The sequence below is a fragment of the Tachypleus tridentatus genome, chromosome 4 (genome assembly GCF_004210375.1).
Source record: "Tachypleus tridentatus isolate NWPU-2018 chromosome 4, ASM421037v1, whole genome shotgun sequence".
In the NCBI taxonomy this organism is placed as follows: Eukaryota; Metazoa; Arthropoda; class Merostomata; order Xiphosura; family Limulidae; genus Tachypleus; species Tachypleus tridentatus.
In genome coordinates, this window is record NC_134828.1 from 56,115,667 (window position 1) to 56,139,393 (window position 23,727).

The 23,727-nt window shown below is 31.1% G+C and overlaps 1 protein-coding gene across 1 annotated transcript in view; it reads left to right on the top strand.

Moving 5' to 3' along the window:
• Positions 1–23,727, top strand: part of LOC143249181 (zwei Ig domain protein zig-8-like) — a 156,582-nt gene that overhangs the window by 96,943 nt on the left and 35,912 nt on the right. The window contains exon 2 of the mRNA XM_076498640.1: positions 3,782–3,987. Coding sequence (XP_076354755.1) covers positions 3,782–3,987 — 206 coding nt within the window. The remainder of the gene's footprint in view (positions 1–3,781; positions 3,988–23,727) is intronic.

The window sequence follows — 23,727 nt, forward strand, 5'->3', positions numbered from 1 at the left end:
TAATTTCGCACAAAGAGAACGATTACTTTATTCAACTTGGAAATGAGAGGATTTTCACACTTTTGAAGTGAAGTTTGGAGACTCTTTTAGAAGTGCTTAGAGCGTTGTACTAAAGATTGTTCAAAGCATATGATTTTGAGAAGTCTTCCTCTAGTGCAGACATGAATGACTGATTCAGGATGTTAAAAAAAGACTATAATGTTGCCAACTAAATTAGATAACATATCTTTTTTTTTTGTATCCAAAGTTGATGGCGACCCTTTATTATGTCATTCTTTCACAGAATTAATACATGGCGGAAAGGATAAGAAATGTACCAAATATTGCATTATTTTCAAAATTGGACAAATAACACATTTAATAGAAATCGATATTTTCTTACTTAGGCCAATAAATTAGAAATATTGTGATTTAAAACTAGTATTTTGCTTAATACCTTTACTGATTTCACTTAAACTGTTTTCAAAGTTGAAAACGTATTTTTTTTTCAAAATAAAATATTGTCATTCTACATCATTATTACCGGATCTTCTCCGTATTCAAAATAAAATGAATTATTTTGTTGTATATTTCACGTAAACAAAAAAAGATCTTGACGAATGTATTTCGGTTCTTACCAAAACGGTATCCACTGTATTCTGCTTCACTTCTTGATAGCACATCAGATTTCTCAGCCAGAAGAGTAAGAACTCACCTAATACGCCCTATACAGCTGCGCATATAAAACAGACTTTAAAATTTTAAAACAACAACTCTAAGGGAATAATCAAAATCTTATTGAGAACAGAAGGCAACTGTGCCATTTTACGTCCAATAAATTTCTCATTTTAAACGTAATCTTATGTCGTATGAAATAAGATATGTCATTATTGAAGAAATTTTGGCATTAAAAAAAAATTTGCATGTTATAAACCCTTTTCTATTGATCTAAGCTATAAATAATATACATGTTCTATATTAAATTTAAACTTGTTTTAATTTTTCATTTTCAGAATAATTATCCTTGAAAATAGTGTGATTGAAAATCATTGTACATTACATTCTTCAACTCAGTCTTTCAAATTCAAATTTCAGATAAGTAATGAAATACCAAAACGTTCACCAATCTTTTTGTTCTTTGTTATGTATCTAAAATACACATTGGCACAAGAAGAGTTGTTTATATACACGTTAGTGGGAGACGTGAAGTCGATGATTATGAACAGTTCGCGTGTGTATTGCTATACAAAAAATGTACATTATCTTTGAGAAGTCACGCAAATTTCTAGAACTAAATCATTTTCAATATGTCTTGTGCTCTTGCAGGTTATAAGTTTGTCACACAATTTCATAACCCCTTTTTTAAATATTTTATCGCGAAAACTGTAGTAAGGGGGTAAACAAACTTATAGAATTTAGCATATATATATAAACATATCAGGTACGCCTTCTTTCAAAACTATCTAAAATTAGCTGCGAAGCTGATATATTGCGTAATTTAAAACTTTTAATTTACAAAAGTAAAAATGAAATAATTTAGTATCTATTACATATAACTTATTAATATTGTTTTATTACTGACTGACACGTTCAATTGAAAGTGTATTCTAGAATAAAACAATCCGAATTTATTTGACTGATATTGCAAATTGTGCCAGAACTTGAAGATGTTTCTGTTTTGACTGTTTTATTTAATAAGTAAATGATTGAAAAGAATGTAAAAAAATTGTATCTTAGGCTTTACCATAAAAGATTAATAACATAAACTGGAAATATGAAGGCTATATTTTAAGCTTTATAAATTTTGACAAAATAAACGAGTAAACAATGTTCGCAAGTTGCTTAAACAAAAAATAAAATGAGTTTATCACATATTATGCAAAGTTCTTTGTTTACTGTATTGATATTCTTTTGTTTATGGGTTGATTGTTTGTTATTAAGCATAATGGTATACTATTTTCACTGCGGACATCGAAACTGGATATTTATTGTTTAAATTACTTGTAATTTAAAATGTTATTTAATATTTTAATAGTATCTAATATAGAAAAACATAACCGATTATTTTCTTAACACAAAAATAGTTTTTCATGAGAACGAAGAGTAGTTTTTCTAATCATTAAAACAAACTTCTAAATAATTTATATTTAGTTTATGTGCAATGTGATGATAGGATTAAGACTATTTTAACAAGATTGCATTATTGTTATAAGGTTACATTGTGTTTTGTTTCAAGAAATAAATGTTAATAATATAATGAATTGTTGTATAATTGAAACTTCTCCTTCCTACACACACATTTTTTTAACTTTATAAATTTGGAGACGTAATCATACAACAATTAGTCTGAAAGACAACCTAACATTGCAAGAATTTTTCTGACTTTGAAAGTAGCATGACAGCAGGTGTTCATCTAGCATAAAAATCACATCGCATATGCTATTTTATGGATTCTTATTTAAAGACAGGCTCTACCAACATTGTTATTTAAGAGATTACATGTTCTGTGAAACACATGAACAAACTTAGAAAAACACGATGAAAAAACGTAGAAAAACACGACTAGAAAAAGTGTTGGATTGTTTCGTGATGGAGTAATGCCTTCTGTACTTCGTGTCTTACAATAACATTCAAGTTACGAATATGAGAGAATGAATTCAGTGATACTTAGGAACAAACAGAGGCAATGAACAATTGGAAACATGTAACGACGTATGGGGAGTTACGTTTTAATAATGATAATAGAGTAAGTAGAATGGGGTATTTATCTTATTTTCGGCTGTTCTTCAGACTCTACAAGCTGCTAAAGATAGTAGTGTAGATAAAATTAACATGAAAAGGGTTGTGTCCGTTTGACTTTTTTTATTTGGGGTGTGGTGAGATAATATCTGGAAGAACCTTGAACATTGGCGTTGAATATGTAAATCTCACAATGTTGAATTTCCATCCTAATGGAAAAAGAGCTTTTTCAACTGAACGCGATATAAAACAACCAATTAGTAGATTGTTTAAAAAACAAAACTGTGATATGAAAAGTGTGGACACCACAGTAATTGGATATCAATAAAACTGAACTTGTTTTGGACCAGTATGAGAATTACAATCGTCTGACAAAATATGTGGATCATGTAGAGATCATATTCTTCATGAAATAATTTACATTCGAATAAGAGAGACATTCTATGGAGCTCAGGACATAGTAGTCACGTCATTTATTGCCGTTCAGCTGGATATTAAGAGTGTGCGAAAGCGTCCTAGTAAAGTAACTAGTCAATTTTTAAATAAATATTATATAGTGTGTATCTTTTATTTGTTTTTTGTAATTTTGTTTCCCACTATTTACCATGTACGATCCCCAAATCATCTGTAAATAGATCAAATTCACAAAAAGGCAACATTTCTGTGTTGCACAAGTAAATTTGAGTTTAGTTCAATTAAGAAAACGTTTTTACTTTAAAAATACTTACTAGATCAGTTTAATACATAATAAAACTCAAATTTATAGTTTGATTACCTTTTAATTATCGACTTTATTTCTTCTCCATCTACAGCTATTAAACTGTAGAGGCTACATTTATAAATAGATACACACACACATACAAACACAAATAATTATTTAATATTATTTGTGTCCTCTTCAAGAATATCAGACTATTTAAAACAAGTAAAATAATTTTACTGAAGCAGATGAAGATCAGTAAACCTGAGATTTAAGCTTGGAAAGCTTAAAGCGCAGTTATTGTTTTTATGCATTGGAAATCAATACTTACTCATGGTTCTTTATTCTATTTCCTTCTTTTAGAGACGTTTTGGAATAGCTCAGATGATGACATGTTTCCAAAAGCAAGAATAAAGCGTTTGACATCCTCGTCTCACTCCACTGGTTATTGGTCATTTGTTCAGCCTATTTCTCCGTCTTTTGACGAGAGTCCACCTACTAACATCACCACGCAGCTGGGTCAGACAGTATATTTGAACTGTGCGGTCAACAATTTGGGAGATAAAACTGTATGTAACCAGATTTACTCAATCATTTGATTTTTAAGTTTATACATATCTGTAAAATTTTTATCAACTAGGCAGTAGTTTAAAACAAATATCTATGTGGGATTGTATGAGCATATTCTCTAAAATACACATTTAAAAAACTAGACGATTCAACGTAAATAAAGAAATATCAGTTACGCCTTACTTTTAAGTTATTTTATGGATACATTTTATGTATATATAAATATAACAATAAAATAACTATGACATTAACAATCGTATTTTGAACCCACAACAAAACGCGTTTATGAGTAAGTTTTAAATTTAAATACTTGCAGTGTAGTCAGTTTAGTTACAAAGCCTTGTATAAGGCACTATATAAGTAACATATGTAATATTATCGTTACTACGAAGTTTGTTCAAGTTTCGTAAATTACACATGTCGCAGTAGTATGAACGTTGCTAAGAAAATGATGAGGCAAATTCAGTTTAAAAAAATCACAACATATTGCGTTATACACTATCTAATCAATGTGTTGAGATAAGAGAAAATAATAACAGTTATATAATAGAATGTATTTGATATCACCAGAATAGAAAAGAGTTGGTTACAATAATATGTAATTTTATTACCTAGACTAATAAATTTTGAAAACACAAATTCTTTTTTAGACTTTGTATTGTCGACTATGGTAATTTACGTTTTCAGTTCTTCATTACAATCAAGATCTTTACATAAGGTGTAAACTATTCTGCTGAAAGTAGTGAAAAAAGCAGAAATTTAAATGAAGTCGATAAATAACGAGAATATGTATAATGTTACAGCATATACTCTGTTCGCAGCTTCCAAGTATGTCCACGATTTCATGTAGAGTTTTGAAACTTTTGACGTATCATTTTGAAAAAAAATACATAAGCATAAAGTTGTTGTGGCGTTCCAGTGCACTGAAAAACAATACTTACAGACTACAGGGAAGTCAAAGTTACTGATGTACGCTTCTAAAAAAGAGAGAAAACCTAACAAATATGTTGTTTTCTAAGATGCTTTACGTAGAACAAAATAACTTGTAACCCAGTTGTTTCTTCTTTTGAAAGGCGAACGCAATGAACGCAATTGAATCAATTTATGTGCAAATAATGTTTCTTACTAGATTAGTTTTTATTGTAACCTTACTTCTATTAATATAATATAAAATGTACGATAAACAAGGTAGTCGTCTTGATGTATTTATTTTGTTGTTTAAAGAAAAAAAAAACCTGTACACGTTGATTTTACATTTAAGGGTTCCCCTCTTTAAACAGCAAAATACAATCGAAAAGAGCCAACATGTGTGTCAGTTACGGCACAGAATGAAACATTAGTTGTATGTAAATTTTGGTTATCGTAATGGATAGAAGTAATAGGTGCACTTGAACAGTTTGTTATGGTAGAGGATAGATGTATGTACAATTCGGTTATGGTAGAGGTTAAAAATATCAGCTTTATGTAAACTTTGATTATCGTAGTGGATAAAAGTATTAGTTGTGTGTGAACGTTGTTTAATTAAACGATTTTATATCGGGTATAAATCACGTGTTGTTTTGTTTGCAGTAGAGAATAAACAATATTAGTTTTATGTGATATTTTGTTGTTCTTGAATTTATGAAATAGACACCATAGCTACAGTTTCTGGAATATATTTATTCTTAAGAATTATTTTATATTTGATAGTCACACGCCTAAATAAGTCTAACACTATAACAGAATATAAAGTATAATTTATTTAAAACAAAGCCTCATAATCAGTTATTAATATTGTCTTTAGAAATAATACGTATTTCAAATCTCTAAAATGTTAGTGTTCGTTTCTTTCTAATAAGATGCTTTTAGCCAAAATAAGCATAGTTCGTTGTATAATAAGTTATTGCTGATGTCAACGTATTTTGTAGTCGCACACATTGAACTTAAACTTCTAGATTAAACAAGTTTTGGAAAACTAAGTGAATTTAATCCGACAGAAAACAAGATGAGGTTATATTTCTATAGAGGGGGGAAAACAAATTATGATACTTCTATAAGTTAAGAAGTTACAGTTTTATAATTGTAAAACTTGCGGTCTGTAAAAAGCGAGTATTTTCTCATAGTAAAGCCATAGCGGGCTATCCTCTGAGTTCACCGAGGGGAATGAAACCCCTGATTTAAGAATTCTAAATTCGTAGAATTACCGCTGTAATACCGTGGGACGGTAAAAAGCCACCAAAAATGAACCTATAATTAATTAGTTATTTTTATAGCAACATTCGAGTTACCTTATGTTTATAACAATCACAGAAAGGAGAAACAAATTTTACATTAATAAATGGATACCTCAAGCCAACCCATGATGCTATTTTTTACTCTTATGCACTATACAGTTTGACTCACTAAACATGTATTCTGACGGAAAAAACAATACACGCTTTAATGAAAAGTTGTATATAATCTGACACGAACCTTCAACCCTGTGTTTTATCTGCCACGTTTGTTTTGTGCCATGCTTGACTTATATGGTACTCAGTATGATACGTTAGAAGTAAGCTAAATTATCGCAGAAGAAAAGGAATGTTTATATACACATCATGATAAAATATAAAATAGAGCAACGAATACAGGAAACCGAAACTAGTTGACTAAATTTTTAATTTTTTAAAAATAATTCTCGTCTTTACCTTCAAGATATGAAATTTCTACACCAATATAATCTAGATATTTTCCTCTATTACACAACAGAAACAAATTATTTACTTCTTTGCTAGTGTTCTCAAAAATTAATATAACAGAAGAGATAAATGTTTGTCAACCTGCACTGAGTAGGAGATAGCGGATGAAGTTAGATGAAAAACATTCTATCTATATCAATATATTTATTGCACATCTAAGTAAAATATATAAGATTCTTTTCATATTGCCTACAAACATAGTTTAATATTCATAATTTAGAAAAAATATATTACCAAAAATTAATGTAAGAGGAGCTAAGTAATGAGGAATTTGTAAGAACTTTTATTAATTTATGTTACTCTTTCTACATTTAAACATTAATTGAAGTTAAACAAAATGTATTTAAATATTTTGGTATTATATCTGTATTTGTTTAAAAGCATACATGGAAATTGCTTAATTTGAGGCTAGTTGACATGCATGTCAATTTGCCTCAAGGAAATTTGTCAACGTGCCCTAAACCGCAATTTTGCGAGAAATGACTTGTATCTAGTTAACATACATTCTTTTAATAAAGTATTTAATAAAACATAAAAGTTTTTCCAGTAAAAAATATTTACTGCGTATGTCAAAATTTCACTTTTTACTTCCGAACACGACAGAGGTGTCCGATTCTTTTGAAACTATAACGGCAAGTGAAGGGTGCTTGAATGTATTAATGACCATAAAATCACGGCTATCAACTTCAGCACACGAAAGTTATCGACATTGTGTTAATCTGTCCCTGTGGACAACCAATACCAGGCTTTCCTACTCTTAGAAAAATTGTTTTTCAAGTTCCAAATACTCTTACCAAACTAAACTGATGTAGTTGATATTATTCTCGCAAAACTTAAAGTATTTTATTTTAGAATAAATGTCAATTATTTCTTTGTTTCATTTGAAATATCATCAAATGTTTCAGGACGTCAAATAAGAGTTTCTCGTCGTTGACGTACGTCGAAATGTTTATGACAAATATATATTTTCTTCTACATAGTTGTAGTATCATTGAAAGATGACTTTTTTATTAAGAACTTATCTCCAATAAATACTCTCAACCGGTTGAAAATTAAATTACATATTCAAAATAAAAAATGTTGATAGCTTCACTCATTATGTCTCACTTAGCGTTCTGTGTGTCTATCTATTTTGAGCTAATTTTACAGTTCGTTCTATAGAACACAAGCAACCTTATAAAAATAATAGTGCGACAGAAGAAGATGAAATCTATCAATATCGGTTACAATGATAGTAAATTTTATTTTAAGGTTCATTTGATATTTATTGTATTTTAATTCTTTTATTTTGGAAAGGAAAAAGACAGTATCGTTCTTTTTTTTAATTACGAATTAACTGAATAATAGTACACTTAATTATGAATAAATGAACTGATGTAAAATTTCTAGGTTTCGTGAAGACAATTATAGGACGTAGTTTACTGAGTTGCTTACACATAAATCATTAAGTGCTTCATCTCTTGGTTCCAAATACTAAAAAAATCATTTACGTAGCAATATCATATTTCAGAACCAATGTTAGATTATTTGTTTCAAGTCGGGTAGGGCTCGTTTCTTAAGAAAGTGAATATAAACAACAAAACTACTGTAACCCTATTATCCAAGGATATACTTTGAATATTTTCCTAAGTGTCATTTCTAAAAGAAAAAAATAACTGCTATGTAGAATAGAAAAAAGGACCACTTCTACTAAATCATTACATTAAATCAATCGATAATTTCAAAAGGTCAACTGTATCCAGATTTATTTTTCTGAGTGTTCGATATTAGTTGTTATTGCTTTTTCAGCAGGTGTTGTTGAATATACTACAGTCTCATCAAAACAAAACAGATTGCTCTCTGTCCATAAGACGTTTTTTTTCTTCAAAACTTCAGCATTTATCAGAAATCTTAATCGTAAGTTTTGTCATTATGCTTCTCGTTATTTAAAATTTTCCATTTATTTAACATTATGTTTAAATAGTTGTCCTTGAAAATTGAATTAAATGTTTCAAAGCTGTATATTCAGGCTACTTTTCTCAAATATTTTATATATATATAAAATAATGGGTATTTATAAATTAATATAACAGACCAAGCTTGGTTTGTTTCGGATTATCTTGTTTATTATCACTTTGTTAGTTTCTGCTCCCGTTAAGTTATTCCAGAATTGTACTGTCAAGTCTAAGTTTAGTTTCTCATGTTTATAACATTATATTCTTAACTACAATATAGTAAGTGGTATGAAAATAACTAAGGATATTTAACTAAATGTTCCATATTCACTGGGAGAAGAGGAGAACTGAAAGTCTAAATGGCAAGTATTCAAAAATCAAGATGATATATATAGAAAGAGAGTTAGACGTGCAGTAAGTTTCTTAGTGACTTTAGAGAGCATAATTAGTTATATCACTCCACTGGCTAACCGGAATTTTGTCCTGTGTCCCAGCAGCCTGGGTGGGTGTTTAAAATAGAAGGGGACAAACGTTTTATTTATTATTACAAGTTAAATGTTCATATTTGAACAAATTGAAAATGTAGTTAAAAAGTAAATGTGGTAGTTATAAAATTTGTTTTCTAGCTCTCAAGTAATCTAGCAGGATGTTACATAGTCTGCAATTTTACCTACTTCTTACATTTTATAGTAGGCATGAAAATTTTATTAAAAAATCTTGAATGTTAAAAAAGTATATTATTTATTAAACAACAAACTATATTCAGTTAATCATAAAATTCATCTCTTCCAATGAAGTCTACAATGTTAGGATGAATATATATATAAGATTTGTTTATATATATATATATTCTCCAAAAAAAGATTTCGTTTGCAGACCTGGCATGACATGGCTTGGAGATTTGCAAGGTAAATTCAATATTTGTGGGTTGGTATAGAAAACCGTTACAAAGAAACATGCTTGCCCTCGTTTATCACGGGAATGTTATAATGCAACTGTTCATCACAACTCGTTCATAAAAGAGCTGTCCTTCTGTTGTCGTCCCAGTGGTCGGCAGAAAGCTTTAGTAGTTTTGCCAAAAACAAATAAACTTTCAGAATACATTTTATTATAATTCTATGAATCACCTTAGAGTTATGATTCTAACCCTGTGACTTGCTAAATTAAAACAAACTGTTTTCAAAGAAAGGATGGAACATTTTGTTTCAACATGACGTCATTTCTCGCTCATAATCTAAATGGTGAAATATTATGATTACCGAAGATTTACGACACGTACACCATAAACAGAAAGTAAAGCCATATAATTTAATTATTTTATATGAGCAAATTATTTTTGACGTTTATTTTGGACATACAACACTGACTTTGAATTCTTCACACATTAATAATTATTATTTTTCTTCAAAAAATCATGCGATATATTTATAGTCAAATTAATTACATCACTCTGTAAAAAATATTAAAATTTGTTACAGAAAATACAATAATTCACATGAGAAACGGTGAGAGGTGAAACGTGGCGGGATCTACTTATAACGCACATCTATTAAACTGCTAAAAACGGGAAAGTTAGCTTCTCATTGTATGAATGGTATTTAAAGTGCATATCTTTAATAACAATTCATTTGACTAATAGTATTGGAAAGTAAACGTTTTAGTTATTCAGTCTACACGGCTTTTACAGCAAACTAGATGATAATTATTGTTTTTAATTGTGATATAAATAGTTTATTTCTATGATAAAATATAAGTATTTACTCCAGATTAATTCACAGGGAGAGAGAGACGTCAAGTATCTGTTTCAGAGTAACAATATATCCATTATTAGTGTAAGATTTCTTTCGTTGAAATGTGCGATGAATCTGATTTGTTCCAAAGTTATATTTTACTAAATTTTGAAGTCCGAATTTTCTTTATATTGAAGAAGATTTTCCATGTGCCATTAATCTAAAATGTTATCGTTTTGGGTACACTGGCTTCCTGTTTTCGAAACTAAACAACAATAAAAGAATCTAACAAAGCAGCAAAGGTGTCTCTTCGACCCTAAACCAATTAGGGTACAGGAAAAACAAATTTTATATAAGACCGCTTGTTTTTCTGTTTTGTCGTTTAACAAGGACTGGTCATGACTTTAAACTACTTCCAATTTCCTTCAATATTTTTCTCACACATAAAATTCTTATTAGGTTGATTGGCACGAGCTTTTAGCATATATTCAGTGGCTCAGTGATAATAAGCCTGAAGGCTTAAAACACTAAAATTCGAGTTTTGACACCCCTTGTAGATATAATTTGCTTATTTGTTTCATGTTCACTTAGTTCAAAATGTATGTCTGTATCTATGTTTAGTTTCTTTTGAATTTTGCGCAAAGCTACACAAGGTTATCTGCGCTAGCTGTCCCTAATTTATCAGTGAAAGATTAGAGAGAAGGCAACTAGTCATCACCACCCACCACCAACTAGTGGACTACTGTTTTACTAACGATGAGTGGGCTTAACCATGATCTAATAAAACACCATAGCTGAAAGGGCAAATAATGTTTGATGCGGCGGGTATTTGAACCTGCGACACTCAGTTTGCGAGATCTTCCTACACACTTTCCAATGTCATGCCATAGCACAAATAATCCATTATGTAGCTTTGTGCATTACAGCCAAGAATTACAAATAACATTTCGATTGTTGTAGTTTTTTTATTTGCATAATATTCATTAGCTTGCTATTAAGTAATGCTTTTGAAGCATTTCAGTTTGGTACGAGGTTTATAATTTCCATTTTCTACATGTTTATACACTGCATATAACGCATGAATATTTGTTGAAATAAAATGTGCAATACATTTATAGTTCTGTATCAATATATAATTCCTCCAATCAGTAATTCAGCACAAACATATTATGCGTTCTAAAATAAACTATTGGTCAAATAATTATTAATATATATGTTTTTTTGAAATAATTGCACTTTTACTCACGAATTATAATGAAGATGAAATAGTCTTTATAGGTTAAATTACTAAAACACAAAAGTATGAACATAGAAATATTTGAAATGTGATAACACACACTTTGTACTTTGATAGTATATCCAGCAGTGGCATCTATCAAGGATTTAAAAAAATTGCGTTCTCAGAATGCCATTTATAAGTGAGTATGTCAAACACAAATACACAATATCTCTTATTTCCGTTGGTTTTTTTTTTTTTATTTTCGCGCAAAGCTAGCTGTCCCTAATTTAACAGTGTAAAACTAGAGGGAAGGTAACTAGTCATCACTACCCACCGCCAACTCTTGGGCTACTGTTTTACCAACGAATAATGGGATTTGCTGTCATATTATAACGCTCTCACGGCTGAAATGGCGAGTATGTTTGGTGTGACGGGGTTTCGAACTCGTGACCCTCAGATTAGAAGTCGAGTTCTTTAATCACATGACCATGCCGGACCCTGCTTTCCGTAAACTGATCTTTAAATGGAAACATTTTCATATACATTTTTTATCGGCTGATATATTATTTCTTGTTGAGAGAATATGCGTAAAATATCTAACTGAACCTTTTCCCAAATTTTTTGTAATGTAGTAGACCTAACCATTTACTGCCTAGATGTATGACATTACGGTAACTTTCAGTATGGTTATAGAAGTACCTATAACTCGTCGATTATGGCGACATTTGAGCTCTATTAGTTCGATTCGACGAAATTTCTTCTTGAATATCGACATATTCGCAGAATAATTTGAATTGTTACAAAGTAATCGGTTCTCATATTGAGTTGTCGATAAAGTAAGTTGGTTCGTGTTTTATTTAGAATTGTTGACTTTAGATCACTTGACAATACATCATTATTAAATAAAACCGATATGTTAGTATACGCTATTAAAATCCTTTTGATCTTAATATTGGTATAACGCTATTTATATTGGGTTCATAGTTGAAGTCAAACCCGATTTACGAGGAATACTGTATGCATTTTTCTTGATCGCATTAGTTATTCTTTTTTATTTATGTTTAGAAAATAGTGTAATATAAATATTCTTCCTAAACTTCATCGTACCAAAAGTATAAAAATAATATATTATTATTATTATTCATAAAAGATAAAAATAGTTAAGTAATTGATGAAAAATTGAAAAAAAAGTAAATAATTAAACATAGCCAGGGTTATTGTCATTCAGAGTAAGATCTACGGCCACACCCAGGCGAGATAAATTCGTTGCATATATTATAAAACAAGTAACAAAATAACAGTCATCAGTGATGTCGAGAAAACCCACTTGTAGAGAAATATATATGCAAAAACGGCTCGTTTGGGTTGAGAAAATATTTTACATAGAAGAGCGAACAACGTTTCGACCTTCTTCGGTCATCGTTTACAGAAGGTCGAAACGTTGTTCGCTCTTCTATGTAAAATATTTTCTCAACCCAAACGAGCCGTTTTTGCATATATAAAATAACAGTCATATACATGAAAACACTTCTTAAAAAGTTTGAATTCGTTGGTTATATTCAGGGTACAATATCGGCTTGTCCCAGTTTTCCCATACAACTATATTGACCTTTGACACTCATATTTTATTCCCTCCTCAACTTGTACTGCACATTTCGTTAAGTCATGAAGTACTGTATATTTTTTTTGTTCAATATTGAATATTCCAGCAAGTTGTTTTTTTTTATTTTTAGTAGTAGATGGCTTTTTTGCATATAATGAGGTAAAGTTGAATATATATATATATTGATGAAATCATTATCTACATTACAATTGCTTATAGTTAGGGTAGTCAAACATACTTAAATTATTTACTATATCCATTTTATTTGCCCATGCAACTTTTGTTTGTACACATACGATCTGGATAAAATGTAAACATACGTCATTTTGTTTCTCTTGACCCTATTCATCCGAAAATCGTAATACAACTTTTTTTCTGTATATTTCAACGTGCTGTTACTTGAGTATAAGTTTTATACCAACGTTTGGTCTCTGGCTTTCCTACACATATAAAAACTATACAGAAAAAGAAAGTACAGAATCGAGCGTTAGCAGATCAATCTAAAACGAGATGCCAGTATATAAGTTTAAGGTTATCAAACGAAAAATCTAAAGTGCGAACTGCATAAAACAGCAAAGTTGCTTAGGAAGGAACAAGAGTATTTCTTTTTACTCTTTAGTAATCTTGCTAAACATATTCGTTTTCTTATTCCAATGGTTTAAACATTCATATATTTATTTTCTATTACACATTCTGATGAGTGATCAATGTTTTAATCATTAATTTCATCTTCTTTTTTCAAGAAAAATAAAGGCTGAGTTGATGTTTTGTTTGCCTGCAGATGTATATATAAACATATTCACACGCACACATGCTCATGTAAGCACATGAACCTCTTTCGAGTTTATATCCATCTTCAGCATAACATATTTTTATGGCATTTTTAGATGTATTCATTTATTAGTGTCTAAAAGAGTGTGTGTATGTGTTTTAAACCTGCATGTTTAGCCAACGAGCGCAGAAAGTGCAATTCGGGTTTAAAATTTTTTTATACGTGAAATGAGTTTAAATATTTAGAAAACAATAGCAATAGTAACAACGCCCCCTGTTATTTTCATGTTTACAAAAGTAGCAAAGCCTTCAGGAAATATTGTACTGAATGCTACATTTTCATAAGTAGTGTTTTTTGTTTGAATTGTATAAAATATGTAGCAAGTGTTCTTATTGATAGTTAAAACAAATAAACCATATTTTACAGATAGCTTAAGAGTAATACATAGATCGTGTAGGCACATTTGTTACATGTCTGATATACTATTGTTTACGTTCCTGTTTTGTTTTTCTCAAAACTTTACATAAAACTACACATGCGCTATTTGCGCACAGTCGTCCCTATTACTGAAATGATAAACTAGAGGGAAGACTGAAGGGCAACAGTATTTACTGTCAACTCCTGGACTGTTTTTGTCTAACTGTTACGCTTATAACGAACCCATTGTTTTAAAGTGCGAGGCCCATTTTCTTCCAACAATGGAACGAGACCCTTAGATTTATACTTCGGCACGCTAATCACCTAGTCACGCCCAACTCTTGGTGAGATCAAGTAACAAGAACTGAATTTCAGTATCTTCAGCGCAAAAAGGTTTATAAAGAATTTTATTAAATTACACAAAATAAATCTATATGTCGATACAAATTTTTGCTTTTTCATACATTTCATATTAATTTGGGTTGAAAGAGTGTTTGAGACCATATTGAAGTAGTATGGACTAAAATATTAAGTATATAAAAGAAAACAATTCATCATAGCATCAGCTGAGTATGTTGTGAGAATTACTATAATCTATCTACCTATTTATCTGTACATGAAGCACAAAAACATGTGTATGTCTGTCTGTTATCTAACTACTTCTAAGTCAATGACCCGATCTCGACCAAACTTTGCGAAATGATATTTTGAAACAGGAACAGTGTTAATAGTGGTCGAATTTCTTTCAACCCTGTTATTACTGTTGTTGAACATACGTAGATGACGCCACGTTCTTACACCAATGAAATCAAAACTTATTAACTTTTCAATAACGCGGCAAACACAAAGTTTGAGGGAGACCACACAAACGTTTTTAATATTTCAGAAAGTAAGTTATTAGAGAAATACAAATAAAAGAATAGCCATCACTGATGCAATAATACGTAAACTGTAATATTATGCTATGTTATAAATAAATTGTGTGAAAGTGTTATTTATCATAGCAATATCCTCACTTTAAATTTATAATTCAGACAAAGGACAGGTACCTTAACTTGTCTATGTATATAAACCACAAAAGACTATGTTTCTTTTTTTTTTTTTTATTATCTAATTACTTTTAGGTCGCTAGCCAATCTCATTCAAACGTTGTAGGATGATGGTTTGAAACTAGAGGAATGCTAATGGCGGTTCACAACCCCCTCCACTCTTGCTTTTATTTATCAAATGTCATCTTTCACATAAGTTAATGTTGACTACATTCATAGATAGCGCCACGTCGTTACACACACAGAAAAACTTTATTAAATTTTCTACAGTACACCATACATACAGTATGGAGATTGGGAGAGAACACAATCGTCTTATACATCTCATAGAATGCGTTTTCTAATGGAGGTATGTATTGAAACAAAATGGCCGTCACTATTACATTAATACATAAACTCAGCTGAAGCTTCTACTCCAACAGTCACCATAAGGCTACTATGTGTTTCTTAAGTTATACTCACTTTCTACTTTGACCAGCAGTGTTTCAACTTAAGCCCGTAAGAAATTTCTGCGGCCAATAACCGTCAATTAATTAAACAGGTGAAACACTGTAGAAGGGCAATGAAAGCTGGTGTTGAAAGCGGATAGCATAAAGCTCACATACCGACACTATTCTAGCCGCTACCTCTTATTACAAAGTCTTTCAGACCATCACATAGTGTATACCATGTTTTATTTATGCATGTATTGAATTCTTAAAGCTTATACAAAACTTTATATGAAATAATAATGAACGCTGTAATAATATCTTACAACTACATTGTATGTAAGTTAGAATTTATTTATCATGGCATCAATCCCAAATGTTTTCTTAGCTCATAACCTGGAGAAAGGGCGGGCACCTCAACGTGTGCCACTCCAGTGGTACAGTGTTATGTCTGCGAATTTACACTGTTAGAAATCGGGTTTTAATACCTGATGTAGGCAGACATTTTTCGATAGTTTTTCAAATAAAGAAATTAAACCTCAACTTGTATATAATAACATTCAGAGTACGTGTGTGTCATGTAGTACGTTCTAAACCGTTGATCGCGCCAACTTGTAAGTCATATCAAAGGAATCGCTTCGATCCTGAGGTTTGCACAAGTGTAACTTTTCACTCCACCACTTGGCGAACCCGAGTGTTTTCTAAAAAACACTTTTACTGAGATTTCGCAAAAGCAAACCCCAAATCTGGCATTGACTTACATTAAATCATTTAAATACGTAGATCTGCTAACTTATTTAAAAGAAGTAAAATTCAATTATAATGGCAGTGATAATTAAACCGAAAAAAGTGCGAAATGGTAGATCAGGCACTAAATTTGTATTATATATGATTCATAAATGTGGATGGTTAGAATATATATTTCATAAGGTTAAGGATAACGTTTTATTTGAGTGTTATAAAATGTAGATACTACGACTATTTGATTATACGTTTTTAAACCACTAAGAATTTTTGTCCCCACCGTCGCTTCGATAGCTCAGAAGCAGACATCAAGGTAACTTTGTGCAGTTTCATGTTTAATCATACAAAGCAAGCAATCCTATTGAATGTCGTGTTCCATGTTTAATCATACAAAACAAACAATCCTATTGAATGTCGTATTCCATTTTTAAGTTTTAATTTTCTTGAAAGATAATATCGCAGTGTCAGTAAGAGGTTTCGTTATGTGGTTAAAAATTATTATTACTCTTTTGTTAGTCTTGTTAATTTTTAGATTATATTTTGTTTTCATTAAAATGTTGCCAAAGTAGATAATGAAATACCGATAAGTAAACAAAAAATGAAAAGTAATAACTTCCCCATCTTACTTTATGTGAAGCACAGCTAGAGAACTAGAAAAAATAATATTTTGTAAGGCAGACCACGACTTCTACATGTTTTTACACAACCGCTAATAGTTTTCGCAATAACCTATCGACACTCAAAAGTAGCTAGTTTAGATATTTGTTTCTGTAATTTCGCGCAAAGCTAGTCAAGATCTATCTGCGAAAGTCGTTCTTAATTTAGAAGTAACAAACTAGAGGAAAGGCAACTACTCAACATCGCCCACCGCCAAGTCTTGGGTTATTTTTTACTTATGAAAGGTTGAACTCTCTACCATATTATATCGTATACATGGCTGAAACAGAGAAAAAATTCTGAAAGAGGATTCGAACTCGTAATTCGCAGGTTCAGAGTGGAGCGCTCTTGTCAACAATCTATACCAGGCGTGACTAAGGATATTGTAATTAATATATTATATACGTATGTTCTATAGACTTGTAATTTATAAGATAATTCTAAAAGAGAGATCGAATTAAGCTCCACAAATTAAATTAACAAATTATCTAATCAGTTTCATAATTACTTTAAGTTAGTCAGAGAGTAATATACATTCATGTTGCACGAGAAAATACAACAAATTTTGTAACCGATTTAACGTTAAAATTTATTTTAATGCCTTTGCATCTTTCGTTATAGTTTTCTCTTTTGCACGTGACAATATTGTTGGTTGTGTATTGCTCAAATCCCACCTGTTATAGAAATTTGTAGAAGATTTCTAACAGTAAGAAACAACTATAATTGTTTTTCGAACATTATAAAACTCGTGAGATTCATATAAAATCAGCTAGCCGAAAAACAGTAACAGAAGATTATTATTGGTTAGCTACAGTCAGTGCGAATTACTTTGGATGTTACCATTTCTACAAAGATACTAAATATCTTCATCGGTAAGAAGTGAACTAGTAATCGCTCTGAGGCCAACCAAGAAACGACAGGTAGCTAGCTTAAGCGAGATGTGACAATATCAACTCAGAATCAAATGCTCGTTGTAGACCTGAATTGTCGTTAAAATATTCATTTGTGGACTAGGTATGACAATCAGTATTGTCTGTGAGTTTGTAAAACTCATGCGTATAAACCATTATTTGTAATAACTGTTAGTAATAACCGTTATTATAAATTGTATTGTTTTTGTTTCTATATTAAAGTATATTTGTGTTATGAAAGTTGTGTGAATTAATCTTGTTGACAAAGATCATAAATTTGATACATATTAATAATTAATTAACTTCTAAATTAAAATTGCTGACTATTTCAGATCTTAATACCTAGTATACGTAACATAGTAAATCGGAACCTCGTTCGTGATAGATTAAAATACGCAAAACATAACAATTAATAAATATACAGAGTCAAAAAATTGACTGTGAAGGATAATTTCTTCAAAACGCAGTTTCTTTCATGTTTCGATATCTAAGGCATTAACAAGACACGAAATTTAGCATTAGCTAATACATAAATCGAAATTCTAAGAAAGGAACACCTCACAGCAAAATCTTACAAGGCCAGATGGTTAACAAGCTCGACTTGTAATCCGAGTGGCGCGGGTTCGAATCCTCATGACACCGAGAATGCTTACCCTTTCAGCCGTTGGGGCGTTATAATGTGACAGTCAGTCCCACTATTCATTGGTAAAAGAGTAGTCCAAGAGCTGGTGCAGGGTGGTGATCATTAGCTTACTTCCCTTTAATCTTACACTGCTAAATTAGGGACAGCTAGCGCAGATAGCCCTTCGTGTTGGTTTGCCCAAAATTCAAAAACAAAAACAGTCAGAAAATAACAAACATGTTAGGTTTGGTTATGAATTTCGCGCATAGCTGCAAAAGGGCTATTTCCTTAGCCATTACTAATTTTGCATTGAAAGACTAAATGAAAGGCAGCTGGTGATCATCATTCCCCGCCACCTCTTGGGCTACGTTTTTACCAACAAACTGTGGTGACCTGCCATGGCCAGGTGGGTTAAAGCGTTTAACTCGTAATCTGAGGGTCGTGGATTCGAATCCCCGTCGCACCAAACATGCTCGCTCTTTCAGCCGTGGGGGCGATATAACGTGACGGTGAATTGAGAGTAGCCCAAGAGCTGGCGGTGGGTGGCGATGACTAGCTGCCTTCCCTCTAGTCTTACACAGCTAAATTAACAAACAAACCGTGGTAGCGTCCGTCACTTTATAACGCTCTCACGGTTGAAACGGCGAGCATGTTTGGTTGGTCGGGAAATTCATAACTGGCTTAAATAGCGATCATGTTTGGTGAGACGGGGTTTTCATACCTGTGACCCTTGTATTACTAGTCAAGCGTCCTTACAATCTGGTTTAACAACAATCGTACTAAACGATCATATTGATCAAATTCCAAACTTTCAGCAATATTTGTGCACATACGTGGCAAAGTTTTGCAGGATTTTAATAAGTCTCGATAACTGGGAAATATTTATGTATTTGGTGCGTGTTTTATGAAAACAGCGATTAACGTTCATAGATCGATATTTTGTGAACGAGGTGAGATAATAAAGTTTTTAAATATTTATCATCCACCTTGAAGTGGGTCACACCTTGTTAAAATCCATAATTTCAACAAACATTTTGTCTTAATAAAGAAAAGTCTCAATTAATTTCAGTGATATAGTTTATTTACAAAAAATTCGAGTAAAACAGATCAAATTAGTCTAGAAGTGATTTCTGAGAAGGATGTTGAAATCATAAGTATTGTTTGTTTGTTTTAAATTTCGCACAAAGCTACAGGAGGTCCATCTGCTAATTGAACATTGTAAGTCTAGGGAGACACTACCATATCTTGAGATACTCTTTTACCAACGAATAGTGAGAATTGACCGTTACATTTTTACACCCCACAGTTGAAAGGACGAGAATGCTTGATGTGATGAGGATACAATCCCACGACCCTCGTATTACGAATCAAACGTCTTAATCACATGGTCATGCCGATCGTCGTAGGTTTATTAACAGAATTTCAGTATTTAAGCAAGATCGGCAAATAAATGTGAATTATTAGTCGTTAAAAAGTTTGAGGTAAATCGTTAATGTTTTCACTGATTTTCACTTTGATTTAACAATTATAAGAGATAACCTGAAAGTTAATTATTACTTTAAGCTACTCTGATAATTTTTGAATAACGCTATGTAATAAATATTTTACTTTTTCTTGTTCCTGGACAGAAAGTGTTATTTCCCAATTGCTTATACTTAAAGTAAATGGAAAAGACCTATTTTTCTCTTCCAACTTTGCTTTTGTGGTCTGGAAGAGTATAACAAAAACTTGATGGAAGACTATATTTGGGAGCTGACACGCAAAAGTGATTTACATTACAGTCGCAAATCTCGAAAAGCTCCTCACTTCTAAACATTTTTGTTCATTTTTGTATAACTTTGGTATAAATACATGTAAATCTTGATTCATATATTGTTTTATTCATACATTAGGTAAATGAAAATATGCATATTTGCCGTTTTTACATAGAAAATGGGTTAATTTCTAAATTTTGTTATCCAGGTCACAAAAGCAAAGTTTGAAGGGAATAATGGCTATTTTCTGTACTTTTACAACATAAGCTACTGGGAAATAACACATACTCTCCAGGAAGAAAATTTGTGTTACATCGTATAATGTTTAGAGTTATTTCATCGAGCATATTTGTCATTTGGCTTTAACATTTGCTTGTTAATCTTAGTTTTGGTGAAATGCATAGCGTAGGAAATATCATATCTTTACTAACAGATAAAAGCAACGCGGTATACTATCCAGTATTATAGAATTTCGACTTTTTCGTGTCTTGTTTTTCTAACATCTTTTTGTTGCCGCTTATAGTTACATTGCATCTCTACTCGTAGAGTTGAAACTTATAAGACTTACCGTAGAGCTGATATGTCACACGACTATAACATAACAAACATAACGCAATATCGTTTGAAATGTCTTTTATGTGAGAGTTGCGTGTCAGAGTTAATATTTAACTTTGAGTTTCAAATGTGTCGGACTTCTTATTTCATCCCGAATAGGTAGCTAATTTGGTTGCGTACGTTTATTTTTGTGTCAGCGATTTTTTTGGCTGTATTCATTATTGTGCTTAAAATATTTTATTTCATTGATTTTTACTTCGATAAAGAAAAGTTAACTGTGGTAAATAAAAAAATATTTTAATTCATTTATTTGATGTAACATCTATTACCATTTTTTGTATTTTCTACGCATTTGAATGTATAACAGGAATTACTATTTTTATTTCAGAAAAAACTATAAAAAAGTGAAACGGAAAGAATGTACGTATGTGTGTTTTCTCTTAGCAAAGTCACATCAGGCTTTCTGATGAGCCCACCGAGAGAAATCAAACCCCTGATTTTAGCGTTGTAAATCCGCAGATTTACCGCTGTACTCGCGGGGAAGGGCGAAACGGAAAGAATCTAGAAGAGTTTACATGAACACTGCTCTTTTCTCGGAATTACCATTAATTGTTACTGAAAATAAGAAGTGGTACTCATACTTTAACCTCCCCCTGTTTTATTAAACAGAAAACATATAAAAATACATAAAATATCGTTTGCAGATGTTAGAAAATATTTATGTATTTTATAGAGTTCTCGTGAAAATACGGAAATTATATTTTGTTTTTGCAGTTTATTTTACGTCGAGTCTCTGATCATACTGCTCTCTGAAATGTTTCATAAATGTAAGGTTATTTTGTTAATAATGGAACTGTGTTGATGTATTTAAATGTTTGCTATGTTTAACATTTTTTGTTCAAAATATGTTTTTATTCAATGTTTACCGAGTCATGCACATGAATATAGAAAAGGCTTCACTTATTAATATGTATTTAACTAAGGAGAACATTTTAGCTTCAAAGATTATATAGAAAGTTCTCACATACACCTGACATGATAACTTCATGTATTATGTTCGAAGGTGTGTTTATAACCATGTATTTATTAGCGTACCTAAGTACTTATTGCAGGTGTTCAAATACTTTTGCTGATTGGCTGCTTCTAGGAGAGAGGAAAAATAGCGACATGAATGATGTCAAAGACCATGCGTATTATAATTGAATTAGTTTTTTTCATATCTTATAACATAATACGAGGGGGTACGAGGCCTTAGACTCGAGTTCTGCCGCTGGTTAGTCTCTTATTGTTCAGGATATTGAGGGTGGGTTTTTTAATGTTCCTCTTCATAACTTTTTTTAACATCACACCTAGTTTCAAAACCACTTGTGGTTGGTGTAAGACATACTTTGCCAATTAAGTGTGTATCATTATTGATGAGAAATGAGTTGGCTGGGTTTGTTTGTTTTGAATTTCGTGGAAAGCTACTCGAGGGCTATCTGTGCTAGCGGCCCCTAATTAGCAGTGTAAGTGATTTTTTATATTAAAATATTTTTGTGTTAAAAAGAAAATTATGTGTATCAGTCTTGTTAGCAAATATTTAACATTGATACATATTAACATTTAATTAACTTCTAAGTTCACTTTCATATTTTCTGCTATTTGAAGCAGTAATAGGTATAGTACATAAAAGTGTTTATGTGACAACTTATTCGCAAAAAAAATAAATACGAGAGACGGATTTATTCAGAAATCATTCAGTGTAAATGATCACCTAGTAAGCTATATCGAAACCAATTAATTTAGAGATAGTATATCGTTCTATGAATACAACAGAATAAACAGCAGTTAAACTGCCATTCTAACTTATATTTTGAAAAAGATTATCACCATAAACAAAAATATTCCAATATTTGAAGAAAGATATTCGATAGTTTAGAAACTGTAATAGCAAACTGTACATGCAAATAGTTACAATTTTTTATTCATGTGAATCTGCAGAACTGACGAATATCATTCGATTTACGAAGTTGATTGTTTGAAATAATGAAAACAATGTACAACACATTGACAAAACACACAACTACAACGAAATAACTAAATAATGATATTACTATATATAATTACTAGAAACACCTGTATAAATAGACATTTTATCTTTACACCAATGATTTTCTTATATAGAGTACAAGATAACTATAATTAGTTATGATTGGTTGGATTATCACTGTTTATGATTGGAGGAAAGATTTCCCGTAGATTCAACCAATGGTAGTCACAGATTACTCACCTCTAATCCGGAATCTCTTTCATAGTGTTAATATAAAATGATTCTTTGATTTTTATTGTCTTTTAGAATTTGTCTGTGTCGATGATTCTAGTTTTTTCCCAGTTTTTTCTGTGTCAAGTTGATGTGGCGTGCTATGCAATGGCTGAATTTTGTGTTTTCATGAGTCTTGTACTATTTTTATATTCTTTTATTATCGCGAGTTTTTTTCCTGTTCCTTCAATGTATGTATCGTTGCAAGAACATGGAATTTCATAGATAACGTTTTTGAGATTCTCTTTGGTAGGTCGCTGTTTGTCCAACCAATCATAACACACTCTCCTCAACCAACCAGGACACTATATAAGACCGACAACACCTT